The following is a 16,247-nucleotide window of genomic DNA, read 5'->3' on the forward strand; positions in this document are numbered from 1 at the left end:
CGTTGTCAGCGAACCGAGGAGCAAAAAAACGCAGGCCCGTTTTCTCCCCTTGTGTAAAAGAACCCTAATGTTATTATTTTCTCCCCCCCCCCCCCCCCCCCCCCCCCCGCTAATGTTTTTCTTAGAACTTGAACAAACAGCCTGTGCGTGTAGAACACACAAGACAGATGTTTAGGATTACTTTCACCTCATTGCTCTATTGTGTGCACTTTAAGGGAGCTCAGCTGATGTGGAATGCCACTCATTCAGCCTCCGCTCTCCTGCAGGGCTCCTCCTGCTTATCAAAGTGCCATCTGCACTCAAGGCAGAGCAGCAAGATTTTTTAAGAGTAAGATGTTGGGAGAATGAATTCAGAAGTCTCATATGCCTGAGTGCTGTTGTAGGTCAATACTAAGGACTATCTGTGAGTTTAGTTTAAGACATAAAGTCATTCAGTTTTTTAACCCTTTTTTTTCTCTCCGATGCAGTTGGTGTGAGTGTGCAAATGTAAAAACAAACGAGCCAAACTCTCACTGATATTGTTGAAGGGTGACATTATCTTTTAGCACAGCATTTATCTAATCTGGCTGCTGTTGGAAGCTGGAGGAAGTGGCTGTGGGACATGGACCGGGGACGCTGCATCTTTAATTACCATTGATATCGCAATGGAGAGAAAAGAGGGATGGAGGAGTGTAGCTGGTGGTGCAGGGGGAAGGGGGGAGAGAAGCCGAGAGAGGGAGAAGACCCGTGTTCACTTTTTAATTAAGGCTCCGTAGTGTAACTCGTCAATGTACATTATTGGAAGAATGAACGTCAATGCCATTGCTTTTTCTCCCCCTCCTTTATCTCTGTCAATGATTCAAAGACATGATTTATGGTTCGTCTCCGTCTTTCAGGATCATCCATCAAGCACCGGCTCTGCCGCAGCGCCACCCGTTGTAAATCATTCTGAAAGCCTGTCACTCATTTCCATTAACCGTTCCTCTGTCGCCTTGGTCTCCGCCTCCCTCAGCCTCCTCCTCTCTCCCCTCCACACCCACCCCTTCCTCATGCATCTCCTCCCCCTCAGTGCACAACCTACAACCACGCGGGGTATCAGTTCCGTTCCATTGCTTCGTCCGCCTACCTTCTTTTCAATAAATTAACCACTTTCTCCCATGCAATGAATAAAAAGGCTGTGTGCCCGTCTTGCAGGAGGGTGCCTACTCCTCCTCCATTATAGCTGAACACCTGAGAAATGTCATGCCGTCGACTTGTGGGCTAAATGAGGATATAGCGATAAGGAAAATATTATGTTGCGCTCACTTTTTCCACAAGCAACATTTGACCAGCTTTGATGTGTTTGCAGTGCTGCATTAATTCACCACATATGGCACACTGAATCTCATTTATTCTTTATATATATATATATATATATATATATATATATATATATATATATATAGTAGACTTGAGGATAATTTGCCTTTTATGCATTCAGCCTGAAAAGTCCTGCACTCAACTTTAACACGTAATGGAAACAGTATTACAACAGTGATTATTTCATGTAGTAAAAGCACCATTAAGTGTGAAGCTTTGCCATTAAATGCTGTTGGGGTTTTTTGTAAATTCCACAAGCAGTTTAATTCAGACACCCCAACAATGACTGCAGTCTTTAACCAGTTTTAATAGAAACAGGTCTCATGAACACAAATAATTGGCTCAATGGAGCCACTGTCAATCTCGTACAAAGCTTGATGTGCCTCCTCTGGGGAGCCCAATTCTCTCGCTTCTTTTTTCATTCTAATCAACATCGAGATATCAGCACAGCAGAATACCAACAAACAGCAGAAAGCCTGTTTTGAGGGGAAACTTTCAACTAGTGGGTGCCAACACATTTCACTGTTTGGGCAGCCATTGTTCTCAGAATGGGCTGTCAAAGTGACAAGGCGCACCAGGCAAATCCAGAAGTTTGCACTTTGCAGAAAACAGCGGGCCCTAATCATTTCTTAGAGGACACTTGACAACAAATTTGCCATTAAAATGAATGTGAATACGGAGAAAGCTGGCTGTTTTGAAGCTTTTCTGCCTCGCTTGTTGTCTCGTCCCGCCAAGCTCCAGGTTTGGCTGGCTCGCTTCGCTCCCTTTATGCTTGCCATGAAGCAGCCTTTGGTCTCCCCCTCTTAAGAATCTGACAGTACCAAGCTTCAGCTGTGAATTCCCTCTGTAGCCTCATTGTATTTAATGAAGGGAAAAAGTAGCAATCTAGTATTAATGAACTTAGAATGTAAAAAAAATGGGGAAAAATGCTATGCTTTGCTGAAAATTGTATAAAACTGCTTGTACAAGGAAAGCTTTGGTTGGAGCTCATCCAGATTCTAATGAAAGATCCATACAGGGACAGAGCGGGTGGGAAGACTTTGTGAAATTCAGATAGTTTTAATAGAATGCACACAGTCTCCTCCAGCTGCACTATCAGTTTCATCAAGGCTTGACCTTGATGGAGGGCCTTGTTGTTTGGGGGAGCCAGTGTTTAGGGTTCATGCAAAGTTTATGATGCAGGCTCTGTGAGCACTGTATATACATCTACTGCTCCCAGGGCACACACAGCAAAGAGCGGAGGAGGCTGGCTGATAAAAATTGTACATTAGTATAATAGAATTAAATAACAAGCAAATAAATATTTCAAGAATATTAAAATCATAGTTTTGCTGCTTAGATGCACCAATCTAACAAAATCTAATGATGAAGGAAATGTATGAAGCATTAGACAGTCACTGAAAAGCTCTTTATTTAGTTGCTATGAAAAATAAACAGCACATTGGACGGCTACAGGCTATCATACCTTTCACTCAGTATCTCATAAAATGAGAACAAAGGCCTTATCTGTTCAAGGCAGTGTTGCCTTAAACCATGGCCCACTTTCTGCCCTGCTGCCACGCAAACATTCCTGACTGACATTCAATCAGGGAAATTTGAACAAAAGAAAGATGGTCTTTTATTAGTACCGCCCTGTTTGCTCAACTGGTCAGCTTCAAGCGCTCGAGTGGCATGCTGCAAGATGATGGGTTCACTCTCTGATATGGGTGAACGAGGGGTAAACTGCTATTCTGCAGAAAGGAACCATCAGACCCCATCAAGTCGCTCCCGGAGAGCGGTGTCATGGGCTCTTCACAAACAGAGTGCCGGAGCGGCGTGAAGACGCTCCTCTCCCAGTTCTGGGAAATACAGTGTAGCCGAAACCACCCTGCCTCTGATCCACCAGCTGGAACTTTATCAGACATTTTTAGGAACAGCCTTATGCTTTTTCAGATGTAACATTCTCCTACGCACTTATGAAATTGGGTATGTTTAACTTTGCCTGATAGCAAAAGAGAAGAAACAGGAGATGGTCATGCTGTGCTCAGTATGTTTATTACTGCTTGTACAACACACACACACACACACGCGCACACACACACACGCACGCACACACACACACACACACACACACACACACACACACACACACACACACACGGATGGGCTGTCTTTAAAATGAACACGTTCAACTGAAACACCAGCATGCCAATGTATAAACTTTATTTTCAGCAGATATAGAAAATGTGGAAAGCATTGTATTGAATTGATACCAGTTACATTTATTTATAGTACTGAAGTAAAGTTTTAATTGTACTTCCCTGCCATTCTCTGCTTTGTGAAGTAAAATTTGGAGCTTGACAGGCTGTTGGTGGCCAGTTAATTAACCATGTTATCTTCCTCTGTAGCCCACGATAGGCTGTTTCTTACCTGTGGTTTCTTCTGATGTATCATGAACATTTATTTCAAGACAACATTACCTTAAAAAATGTTGGCTGGAGCATTCATTGTTCGTGAAAATCTTACAAATATTGCCTCCACTGCGAGCTAGGCCATGGCTGGCTGTGCTTTCTCTATATTCATTCAGCCTTTATTTATACAGGTCAGTCTCATTGAGCCTCAGGGATTCATTTACAAGAGAGACCTGATTTTGACAAAGAGTGATGACAACAGTGGACAACAAAGACAACAGTAAACAGTAACAGAAAGCATATAAGTAGAGAAGAATATATGAAAGAAAATGGTATTAAAAAAATATCCAGAGTATTCACAAAACACAGTTTCAGGGATATCTTGCATTCGTTCATAAAGAGCCTGGGATGACAAAAATATTAGTGGTTTAAAAACTTTTTTATGTGATACACTTTGAATGTGGCCATTGAGTTTTGTGTACAAGAAGTGGTTCTTGACTTTATGTATGTATGTATGTATGTTTTATTTATTCATTTCATTTCATCCAAACAACAAATATAATACAATTTAAAGAAAGAAAAAAGATATACAATCACCGAAATAAAATGAAAGGCAGCAGAAGAAGACTTTAAGTAACATAATGAGAATGAAATATCCTGAAGTCAACAATTGGCAGACTTCGATTTAGAAAAGTGCAGATTTTTTGTTTTGCTTTGTTTTGTTTATGTGCCAGTATCAAGTTTTAACTACCATATTTTCCACCATACACGTCACACTGCCCTATAAGTCACATCAGTCTCAGTATGTCTAGTAAAGTGGAAAAATACGTAAATACATTGCTTTGCTGTATAAGTCGCATCTATAATGCATCACCGCTGACAACCCAGAAATGTGGGCCGGTGTTGTGCCAAAAATCGATTGGTTGCCAAATGGCAGGAGCACAAGCACAGGAGGACCTTAACAAGAATTTAACAAGATTAACGCTAAGAATAATTATTTGTTTGCTTGAAATTATAGCAAAGGTGTGTCTCAGTTGAACCTTTTCTTAATTAATTCACTTTAATGGTCGAATCAGCTTCATTTTTCCTAGGTGGTGTGGTGAAATGCAGCTAATTTGATGTTTGCTCCAGGAGTTCTGGAGCGAGATGAAGGTGGCTTGGTAAGGCAAGCCAACTGTCTCATTAATAGCCACTTTTACATATTAATGAGACACCTGGCTTGCCATATTAGTTGAGGGCCCTCTAGTGGTTGAAAATGGTATTGTTCAATATTTCTCATGTCAGAATGAATGAAATTGTCAGATTTCAGCCAAAAATTGGGTTATAAATATGGGGAAAAAAACACAAATAAGTCGCTTTAACGTATAAGTTGCAGGGTGTGCAAACTGGGCAAAAAGGTACAACTTATACGCTGGAAAATGTGCTATATTGAATATGGCTCTCTATACTATGACAAATATTTTGGAAATCTGTAAGAACTTTATCAAATACAAACAAACAAACCTGCAGATGTTGGGGGTCCACTGAAAGTAAGTGAGGTGTTGCATTTCAGATTATTCTTAACTCAACACTTTTAAAAAATTCTCTCACCAAAGTATGACCCCGCTCAAGTTTCTGTTCACACAGCGAACACATTTGTGTTGCTAATTTTAAGTGTACAAACAGGATGGGATGGTTAGATGCATAATATTGTCTTCCGGTGCTGATAATAGTCCCTTTGGTGGGATGCAACACCAGGCAGCGGCACGTGATGTGGTGGCAGAGGCACGTTCAAAGTAATGACTTGGGTGCTGGGTGCAGATTGCGGTGCTCTCCCACCGCTCACTTCCAATTAGGCTGAGGGCCGACTGATGCATCTCTGAGCAGAAGCTTCTAGTAGGCATCAAAAGGAGGAGTGTTGCTCACTGACATCACAGATAGAAGGGCCTTGTGGAGTTCGGCTTCGCAGTCAGTCTGAGGTGGCTCAGTGTATCCCACAATTAGCATCTATTCATCGTGTTGCATGGGGCTCGTAAAGAGTCCCACCTTTGTCCCATAGCATAAAATTACTCTAGAATAACTCAAAGTGAGCACGGCTCATGGCTGTGTTAATTGTGCATTCCAGGGTTCTCTGTGTTTTTAGTTAACAGAATGTTGGTTGTGAAAACACTTTTGATTAATTGCCATAATTATTGTGATCATTTTTGCCCAAATGAACAGCCAGATGGCAGGATATGGTGTCATATTTGCGATCCTTTCATATTAATCTGGCTCGAGGTCCATCTGAGCACATTGTGCCATTTGTTGTGTTCACAATCTGTCCTCAAGTTGTCCATGTTTCTTTTTTTTTGCAAGCTGCAAGTTTTTTATTTGATTATATTGGAGCATTAAATATTAAAGTTGAGGGTGTATGAAAGCAAGGCATTTATCTGCATGAATAGCTTGTGTTTAGTGAAGTACGTAATGTGCTTTAAGTAACATCTCCTCCATGCATACTAAAATTAACTATGAGAGTGTTTTCGTCTCATGTAGTCAAAGCCTTGAACAAATCTAACAAAACCACTTTTGTGGGGTTATACCTGCTTTAAAACCCATTTTACATGATCTCATCTTTATTTTATTTTTATTCTTTATCCAAATGTTCCGGCATGCAGATAAAATCTGAACAACATAATTTGGTTAATCTATTCAGTTTTGAAGTGCATCATTATAACCATTTAGCATAGAGGTGTGAGAACAGAATGCCTCACATGCGATCTGATGACACTCGTGTTTAAAAGCAAGTCGTAAACTATTTCATTTTGCGATATCAATTAACCCCCAGACACATTCTGTCAAAGAGAGCAGGCTGAGTGAGATTGTTCCGTCTTTTCGCTGCAGTGTCCTTGGGCTCGAGAAGCCTGTTTCCTGACAGAGAACAATGAAGAGAGAGGTGTTTACAGATCCTTACAGATGGCTCCGGGGCTCCGAATTAGGTTCCTACCATTTCTCATGTGATTCAGTTCAAAATTAACTTCAGATGTGTCATCAAGCCTATCATCAGGATGTCTGACAATGTATCCATTTGATCGTGACTTGCACTTCTCACTGTTAGTCAGATATTGCTGTCAAATATTACATCTGGTGGCATGTGTTTCTCATTCTAATGATAGCTCAGTGAAGAAATCGCATCAGGGTGACTTGAAAAGAAAATGCCTTCACAACTTTGTTTGGAATTGTTTTTTTTGTTTTCGCACCAAGTACTTTTTGACTGACATTTCACACCTATTTATATCAACAAATGAGCGCTATGAGTAAATATCTGAATATACAGATACAATTAACTGGGACTTAGCTTCCACGTGAGGAAGAAGAAACACAATCTTGTGTTTTGTGAGACAGCTTAGAGCGTTTACTGATCCTGACCTGCATTGTTGGTGTGGGCTCTGCCTATCCAGCAGGTCTCCTTTTCTTCCTCTCCCTTTCTTTTCTTTTTTTCTTTCTTCTCATGGCATAAATCCGGGAGATGAAAATGTCATGGAGCAGGTTCATTTTGCAAAGAGGTTTTGATTGCCATGCTCGTGTAATTGATTGTTCCAAGGACAGGGGGAAATCTAGAAATGTCATAACAGTCCTGCTTAGGTTGGTCCCACCGCTAGGCAATCAATGAGAAGTAAAAAGAGATATTGATTTGTGCGCAGCAAAAACTGTAGCTTGAGACAACTGGCGAGCAGTGGGGAAAGTGGCACCGACGTGCAGACCTGTCACCGGCACCTATGAATTACCCAATCTTCTCTGAAGATAGTGTTACCTCAGCTACTCACAGAGTCCTGCGACAGGGATTGCAGCTGTCTGTTAGCTAAGCTCGTCAAACTGCTAACTCTCTGTGGCTTGTCAGATTAATGAAGGAAATGTTGACCTTTCAGTGGATAAATGTTTATGTTCTCACCATTACAAAACTTCTGGCATCTTAATATTGGAAACAGAAAACCGTTTCTCAGCTGCCACATACCTTTCATAAGTGATCGGCACATTTTGAATAGGCTTACTCAAACCAGTGAGAGCGGATTGTGGTCTGTTAAGACACTAATGCTTACAGTGGAGAGATAAATATGTTGTCATGTAGGCCTTTTAGCATCAGTCGGTTTAGAAATGGTGCCATGAAACTGTAATTTTTATGCAGTTATAGCTAGTCTCTCTGGATGTAGGAACAAAAGCCTTTTGGCTCTGGAATAAGCTGCAGCCTCTGTAAATCCAGGCTTTGCTATGCCAAGAGTCTGTTCTAACGGATAAAGGTTATAAACACTTCAACTGCCTGATTTATGATAGACACCTCAGGTTTTTTGACCTTTGCATATCTCTGTCTGAAGATATAAATTTGTCATGACACAGATTGGAGGCTTTACAGCAGTTTATGACATGCTAAATCTCAGGCAAGCATGCCAGCCTCTTGTTTTCTATGGCCGGTCAGGCTCACAGTTTTCTTACTTGGTCTCGTTTTCAAAGCAGGCATTTCCTTCTCTTGTGGCAGGTAAATGCAGTGGCTGTTGACTTTTGCCTTACAAAATTATGCACACATTTTAACACTTCAAATGGGGACTGTTTTGTGCAGCCTACCAGTTGGTTCTGCGCTATATTCAGCTGGATCTTATATAGGTGATCTATGCCACCGTCTTTGAATCTACTTTTGTATTAGTGAGCAATGCAGCTGGGAATTGCTGAAGCTCCAGGGTAGATCAAAAGCTTGCAAAGCACTGTTACAAATGGTGTGAGAAGCAGAGTCAGACATGCAGGTTTCTTGGAGCGGTCCCTTCCAGAAGGTTAATTGGTGCCTATGGATGTCTGCTACGCAGGGCATCTGATAGAAAGGCCCAGAACAAGAGGAAGGGCAGTTGTTAATCTCTGTCAATTTCATCCTCCAATACCAAGATAAGGACAATCATGTTATTCCTATTTTTGTCCAGGAAAAGCACTACCCTTCTCTGTGAAATTATTTTACTCATAAGTAAAACCAAAAAGATATGTAGTATAATCTGTTCTGGAAATTATCACTTATCATAAAAATGAGCAATTTCCACTCATTCTACATTGGACAGGACATATTTCCTCTTTGGTGAACATTCTTACCAGTCCCTTGGTTTTAGTGATAACTTTGAAGAGAGAAGACATCAACTGAGAGCTTGTCATGGCTATTTATGTTCCCTCCATTGTGAATACTATATATGAGTATAAATAAAACATACCTCTGTGCTCTTGACAACTCTATCCCTTAGCATCAAGGGTGTTTTGGGTGCTATCACTGATCTCAGCTGGCCAATCAAAACATCCCACTTCAGTAGAGCAAGGTCACACATTGGGGCTCTTTGTGCATGTGTGCGCACGTGCGCTCTCTTTTACCCAGCCCCATTCTCTGTTTTTTTTGGAAAGTCCAACTCTGTTCTTCTTCCCCATCCATTAACCGTTGAGCAGTTCATCTTCAGGGTTTCTCTCAAGGCACTTGTGAAATATTGATACAAAAATGTCTTATTTTCAGAAAGCAAAAACGATGAAGATGTTTTCTGGGCTGCCCAGTGTGGGACGCCTGAGTGCTCGGCTGCAGTCAACCCCTCTTGGAGTGCTTTCTATTCAGAAGAGAAATATTAACCACATGAAACGCATAAGTGCCTGGACAGGGCTGTTATGTCTTATTCATATTTAACAGGGAGCACATCTGCCACATCTCTTCTAAAATGCACATTTTCCTGCATGGCTGTGAGGTGGAAAATGTGTCAAAGATATGTGACAACTCTGACAAACTAAATATATTTCAGGGTGTCTTCAAAGAGTGTAAAACTTTAGTTGTGATTATGTTGATGTGGGTTAAAAGATGGCTAGATTTCAAATAATCTACAGGAAATATTGAAAAAAGGTTGTTTAAATCTTCTACAGAGGTGCTCAGATCAAGCAAACCCTGCAGCTAGATGAAATTCAAGCTATGCTGACTCAGAGTTTTTATTAATTGGATGATGGGAAATGTGTCAATTAGAAATTCTGTTGTTTAATTATCTGTTAATTGAAGCAATAATGTTTGTGCTCCAAGAGTTGAGAGAACAAACATATGAATAATGAAAGAAGTAATTGCTCTTTATGAGACTGCCAGGGAAAATATAATGGTCTGACAGATTGCCAGTTATCTTTTGAAATTTGGTATAATAGTCTGGTTGTGACTTATAACTGGATCTGCTTCTTAACCAGCTTTTGCACATCTGCAACATAGTTTTATATTGCTGTCAACAAAATCAGTTTCCTAAAGTTGAGTTACAGAATATTAAAAATGTCTAATTGTAACTAAACTTTTCACTGTTGTAATGAGTTCTCGTTTATTTATTTTTTTCTGTCAAGCCTTTGAAGTTCCATCTGGATTGATGTGGATCATTAGAATAGCTGAGTTCATGTAAATTTATTCCTCACATGATGCTTCAGGCATGGTGAGATGTAGTCCACAACATAAGGCTTACATTTCTGAAGTATCCATAATCACTGTGGAATAGGTCATTTGCAATACCACTTAACAGGCCCCAGATGAATCAATTTCCTTTTGTCACTCAGTGGTCAGTGATTGGTGTAAACATCTCAACTGAAGGCCAGGAAACCCTTGGACACAGCGTTAGGTCAATGGCTTGTCATGAATCAAACGGAGCAGTTACACCATCAGCTGTTAGTAAAAGCACTTATACTCTCCAGGCTCCCAAAGAATCAAACAGCTGCCATTATAACATCTCAAAACATTCTACTTGAATCTGCTTGGAGTCTCTCAGTAATGCATATTTAAAAAATTGCTATAGTGACAATAAAAATGACATTAGGCACACTGTATTTTAATTCATTTTTTTTTCTTGTCTCTGCCTTTTCTAGTGTACATGCCTGATGAAGAGGCTGCTCCTCAGGATTCCATCACTGAAGAAGATGCTGAGAATGACACTCAAACTGAAGAGGACTGTTCAGAAAAGACCAGCCCCAAGGTGTCAGAGGACAAAGAGCTGGACAACAAGAGCACCCACACATACAGCAACCAGAACTCTCCCATTAGTGTCCTTTCCAATCAGGAGGCAGAGCTGGAGTCACGTCTTAGCGACAGCAGTGACAGACTCTCAGATTTCAAAACCTCCTCGCCACCTGAGAGCCAGAGGGATGAAGAAAGTTGCAGCTCAAAGCATAAAGAGGAGATGGGCAGTAGTTTGGAGAAAATGAGGGCAGCTTATGCAAACTTTCTCTCTGACTCTTATTGGACGGGAATTGGAATGGACTTTAAAATGGGCAGAAAGGCCAGCAAAGCCAACTGTGACAGCACCAATGGAAGCAGCAAGAGTGAGTTTGACTGGCATCAGGATGCACTCTCAAAAACCTTACAACAGACACTCTCCCCAAAACCTGCATCCAAACCCAACCTCTTTAGCTCTGTCCACCTATACCGGCAAACTACCAAACCCTGTGGCTCAGTGTTCACAGGAGCCAGCCGTTTTCGATGTAAGGATTGTAGTGCAGCTTATGACACCTTAGTGGAGCTGACTGTCCACATGAACAAGACAGGTCACTATCAAGACAACAACCACAAACAGAGTAACTCTACAGCTTCATCATCCAAATCTAGAAAAAGAAATTTGCAAGATATGGAAGGGAAAGAGGATGCACAGAAGGTTTTGAAATGCATGTTCTGTGGCCATTCTTTTGATTCGTTGCAGGATTTGAGTGTCCATATGATTAAAACAAAGCATTACCAAAAAGTGCCTTTAAAAGAGCCAATCCCTGTAATCACACCAAAATTACTGCCACCAGTGAAGAAACGAGCCTTTGAAACAACAAGACCTTGCTCCCCAGACTCAACCACTGGTGTATCTAGCCACACTGAGGCACAGCGGACAGCCAACCTTTCAAATGCTAACAACAATCGCTATGGATATCAGAATGGCGCAAGTTATACTTGGCAATTTGAAACATGCAAGTCCCAGATTCTCAAATGTATGGAGTGCGGAAGCTCTCACGACACCCTTCAGCAACTCACCACACATATGATGGTCACTGGACACTTCATCAAAGTCACAAACTCAGCTTCTAAAAAGGGCAAACAACTAGCACTTGATCCCCTGGCTGTAGAGAAGATCCAAGGCATAGCTGAGCCTGTTGCCAGTGATAGTGAGGGAGAAAAGGTGTCTCCAATAAACCCTTCCCCTGGGACCATTGAGAAGGATAGCCAGTGGGAAGGAACACCAGACAAAACAGAGGAAACCGAAACTAAAGAAGACAAACAAGAGAGTGAGGATCAAAAGGCGAGCAATGGGGCTTTTAAATACCCATATCTCCGTGAAGAGGACCTTGAACAAGAGTCAGGTGGTGGAGGGGACATTCTTAAATCTTTGGCCAATACAGTGGCATCTGCCATCAATAAAGCTCAAACAGGAACACCAAGCTGGAGTGCCTACCCAAGTATTCATGCTGCCTACCAGCTATCTGGCATCATAAAAAATACCCCCCTCTCTGCATCTCCCCCTACTCAGCTAAAGCAGACATTTAACCACAAGTTGAGGCCAATTGCCCCAAAGGGAAAGCTATACCACAGTACTATGGGAGTTGAGACTCCCCAGGGAATACATCAAAATGTGGACATCAAAAAAGAAAAGGATGGCATTAGCGATGGCAAAGAAAGTCAGAATATAAAGTTTGATCTGTTGGAGAATGATGACAGCGATTGTCAGGATGATTCCTCTTCCTCTTCAAAGCTCGATACAGACTGTGTGAATGAAGAGGGGGAAACGATCAAAGAGAAGTTAAGCCCAGATTTCTCTGACAGAGGGAAGACACCGAGCCCTGCTGCCAGCCATGGACGCAGCACTACATCAGAACCTCTCAGTGACACTCCAGATAATCTCAGTATAAACCCTCTCAGTGCACTACAGTCAGTTCTGAACAATCACCTGGGCAAAGCAAACAAGCCCAATAACTCAAGAGCAGATAAAATATCTGCACATGCACAGTCTATTTTTGCTGATTTTAACCGTAGCAGTGAGAAACCATCTTCAATGCTCAGAAGTCCTGTAAGAAATAGATCTAATAATCCCTTTCTCTTGATCAGTGATGACCAGCCAATAGATTTAACAAAATCAAAACACAGCAAGGCAACCTCTTTGCTGCTACATCCCTCTACACCGATGTCACAGAAATATGCTTTGTCTGACATTGCAGACATGGTTAAAGTTCTCCCAAAAGCCACCACACCAAAGCCATCTATACCATCAAGGATTCCAACCATGAAGCTTGAATCTGACGTGCGACGCTTCGAAGATGTGTCTGCAGAGGTCTACTCCGTCCACAAGCGCAAAGGTAGACAGTCTAACTGGAATCCTCGACATCTCCTCATCCTGCAGGCTCAGTTTGCCTCTAGCCTTTTCCAGACATCTGAGGGAAAGTATTTGCTCTCTGACCTTGGCCCCCAGGAACGAATGCACATCTCCAAATTCACTGGATTGTCAATGACCACCATAAGCCACTGGCTAGCAAATGTAAAATATCAACTGCGAAAAACAGGAGGGACCAAATTTCTAAAGAACATGGACACAGGCCACCCAGTCTTCTACTGTAATGACTGCGCCTCCCAGTTTAGGTCACCCACAACATTCATTTCCCATCTGGAATCCCACCTTGGGTTCCAAATCAAAGACATGTGCAAAATGCCCGTAGAGCACCAAACAAAGATAGAGGAGCCCGAAATGTTGAAGGCTCTTAGTGTCAGAGCCACTGAGGCTCTGGCCACAGATGACGACATTGACGCAAAGTTCAAATGTAAGCTCTGCTGTCGGACATTTGCGAGTAATCACGCAGTCAAACTCCATCTGAGTAAAACTCACAGCAAATCCCCAGATAACCATTCACAATATGTTGAAATGGACAAGGAGTAGGGGTTCATTCTGTTACTTTGGCCATTCTTTTCCTTTTCTTCCTTTTTCAATTTAATACACGGGTCAGATATTTCAACCAGTTTTCAGTTAGCATTGTGTAGTGTGCATCATCATGACTTTAAAACAAATGTTGGCATACAGCAAAGACACTGGTTAGAAGCAGTGTGAGCAAACACTAAGAGATCCTTTTGCACCCCGCTCAAATGCACCACCAGTAATGAAATGTATTACTGCTTGAAGAAAAATTATTGCTGATGTTTGCATGCAATAACCCTGGCTATGACTACTATTTATTTGTATATGTCAAGTTTCAATTGTATTTTAAGGACAAAATAATGAACTAATTGAACCACTTGTATGACCTCTGTGATGCAGTACATCTGCACAGATGTGCAGCTGTTAAAGCAGGCGGCCTGAAACATGAGAACACACACGCAGACCTGTACAGTATATCTCCATGTAAAAATGTTTTGTGTTGCTATGATAGAAGAAAAAAAAAAGCACTTTAATAAATGTTTAATCACCAGTTTAGATGCAGATTCTGTACATGGCTCAAAAACAATTAGATGATTTGAAAACAAGGATATTTCACTTGTAAATATATTTTAGAAGAAAAAAAACTGTTTCATGCAACAACAAGAACAAAACAGATAATACCTGTGATCCCTGCACCTTTTTCTACTTATTCCAATAAAGAGTTAACATTTGATAATGGCTTGTATTTTTTGTGCTTTAAATTTTTTTTTTTTTCATTTTCATGTCTAAACAACTCAAAAAAATATCGGTACTGAAAACATTAGGTTAAAAAAAATACCTGCAAAAGCATGTCTAATTTCACATTTCCTACATATTTCCCATTTTGATTTTTCATATTTGTCCTGACTAAAATTTTCAAGCTTTTTATAAAATTTTGAATAATTTTTATGCCTATGTAAAATGATTATGATCATTTTTTTAAACAACTTTGGCTTTTCAATGCCTCTTTAGAGAATTAACAATTCTGGAGTGCTAGATGAATTGTTTATACCTAAATCCTTCTCTGTTTTATTTCAGCTTTAAATAAAATATATGCAATTTTTTTGTGTGTAGGTGATATACTGTCTGATCAGAATCTTATCACCTTATCATACTTTTTTATGCATGAGCCTAGACACATTGCTATTTGATTAAAGTTGATACATTTTCATAGACTATTACAAACAGTAATCTCTTTAAAAGACATCAGCGGTATAAGATCTAAAAGTGTACATCGTGACTGTGTTTTTTTTTTATTCAACATAGTCAAAGTGAAAAATACCCAGCTAGAGAGTAAATATCCAAGATTGTACATACAGTTTCTTGTTCCTGTACTCAAATGCTATATGTTTCAAGCTGGATGTTTTCTCCGTGCATGTGTGGGTTTTCTCTGGGTACTCCGGGTTTCCTCCCACAGACCAAAAACTTGCATGTTAAACTCATTGGTAACAAAATTGGTGAAAGTGAGAGAGTGAATGGTTGGTTCTCTCATTTGTCTCCATGTGTCCCTGTGATGGACTGGAGACCTGTCCAGGATGTCCCCTGCCTCTCGCACAGTGGCACAGTGACCCCCATGACCTGAAAAGGAAGAAGCGGGTAAAAAGGATGGATGAATGTTTCAAGCCTGTGTAGGAAGCCTGTTTTTGTACAAAGGCCAGCATATATTATATTTAAAGAATGTTCTAAATGAACGATGATGAAAAAGGTTAAAAACCAAAAACAACTGGCCTTTTATTCTGAAGCTGAAGATGTTTCACTTTCCATCCGAGAGGATTTATCAATTCTAAAATGTCTGGAGTGTCGACGTTCCATGCTTTATAGAACTGCGTGAGAGGCCTGGAAGCGTCCTCAGATTCAGCTGCAGGTTAGACTGGAACTACTTGCACGCAAAGTGGAGGCTCGTTGGCCTCTTTGCCTGCCTGGCTCACAGAGAGATGTTAATAAGTGCTATTTGTTGTCATCAATGAATGTTCCCATACAATGGCAAAATTAGTTCTCTGCATTTAATCCATCACACCTGGGATACACCCAGGTGGAGCAGTGGACAGCTATGTAAGCACCCGGGGAGCAATTGGGTGTCTTGCTCAGGGACACCACGATGTGGGAATGGCTGGGACTGAACCTGGGACTTTCGGGTCCCAGGTCGGCTGACCTGCCTTTACCCCATTTTGGCCCCTTTTGGTCACCTGTGTGAACTGGAGTCTAAATTGTAGATAAATCATGTTGGCTTCAGTTCAACAAAGAAACTTCCTATTTTCTTCATTTTAGGTTCAAGATGGCAGATTTATTTCCACTAACCAATTATTATGATCTAAGAAATGAAGTGATACCCAAAAACCTTCTTCAGTTTGAAATATCTGTCTCGTTGTGTTTTTATGTCCACAGAGAACCTTGGCTGTAGAAGACAAAGAGCACCATCACAATTCTCTTTTCACCTTATGACTTTTAGATACACTTGAAAGATCTATCCTCCTGTCAAACTTTATTGCTTCCCTGTGAACGCGGCTGCTGCTGCTGCAAGATACTATCATAACAATTAAACATATTTCCTCCAGCTCTATTATTTCAAGGCTATTAAAAATAATTGCCTTCTAAATTCATAAACATTTTATGC

The 16,247-nt window shown here is 40.9% G+C and overlaps 1 protein-coding gene across 2 annotated transcripts in view; it reads left to right on the plus strand.

Annotated features, from left to right (window-relative positions):
- Positions 1 to 14,324, plus strand: part of LOC119417446 (teashirt homolog 2) — a 121,618-nt gene extending 107,294 nt beyond the window's left edge. For both annotated transcript variants that reach the window (XM_037684655.1, XM_037684654.1), the window contains one exon: positions 10,581 to 14,324. In XM_037684655.1, coding sequence (XP_037540583.1) covers positions 10,581 to 13,618 — 3,038 coding nt within the window. In that variant the 3' untranslated portion in view covers positions 13,619 to 14,324. The remainder of the gene's footprint in view (positions 1 to 10,580) is intronic.
- The last annotated feature ends 1,923 nt before the right edge of the window (positions 14,325 to 16,247 follow it).

Source organism: Nematolebias whitei, chromosome 11, assembly GCF_014905685.2.
Source record: "Nematolebias whitei isolate Nwh7 chromosome 11, NemWhi1, whole genome shotgun sequence".
NCBI lineage: Eukaryota > Metazoa > Chordata > Actinopteri > Cyprinodontiformes > Rivulidae > Nematolebias > Nematolebias whitei.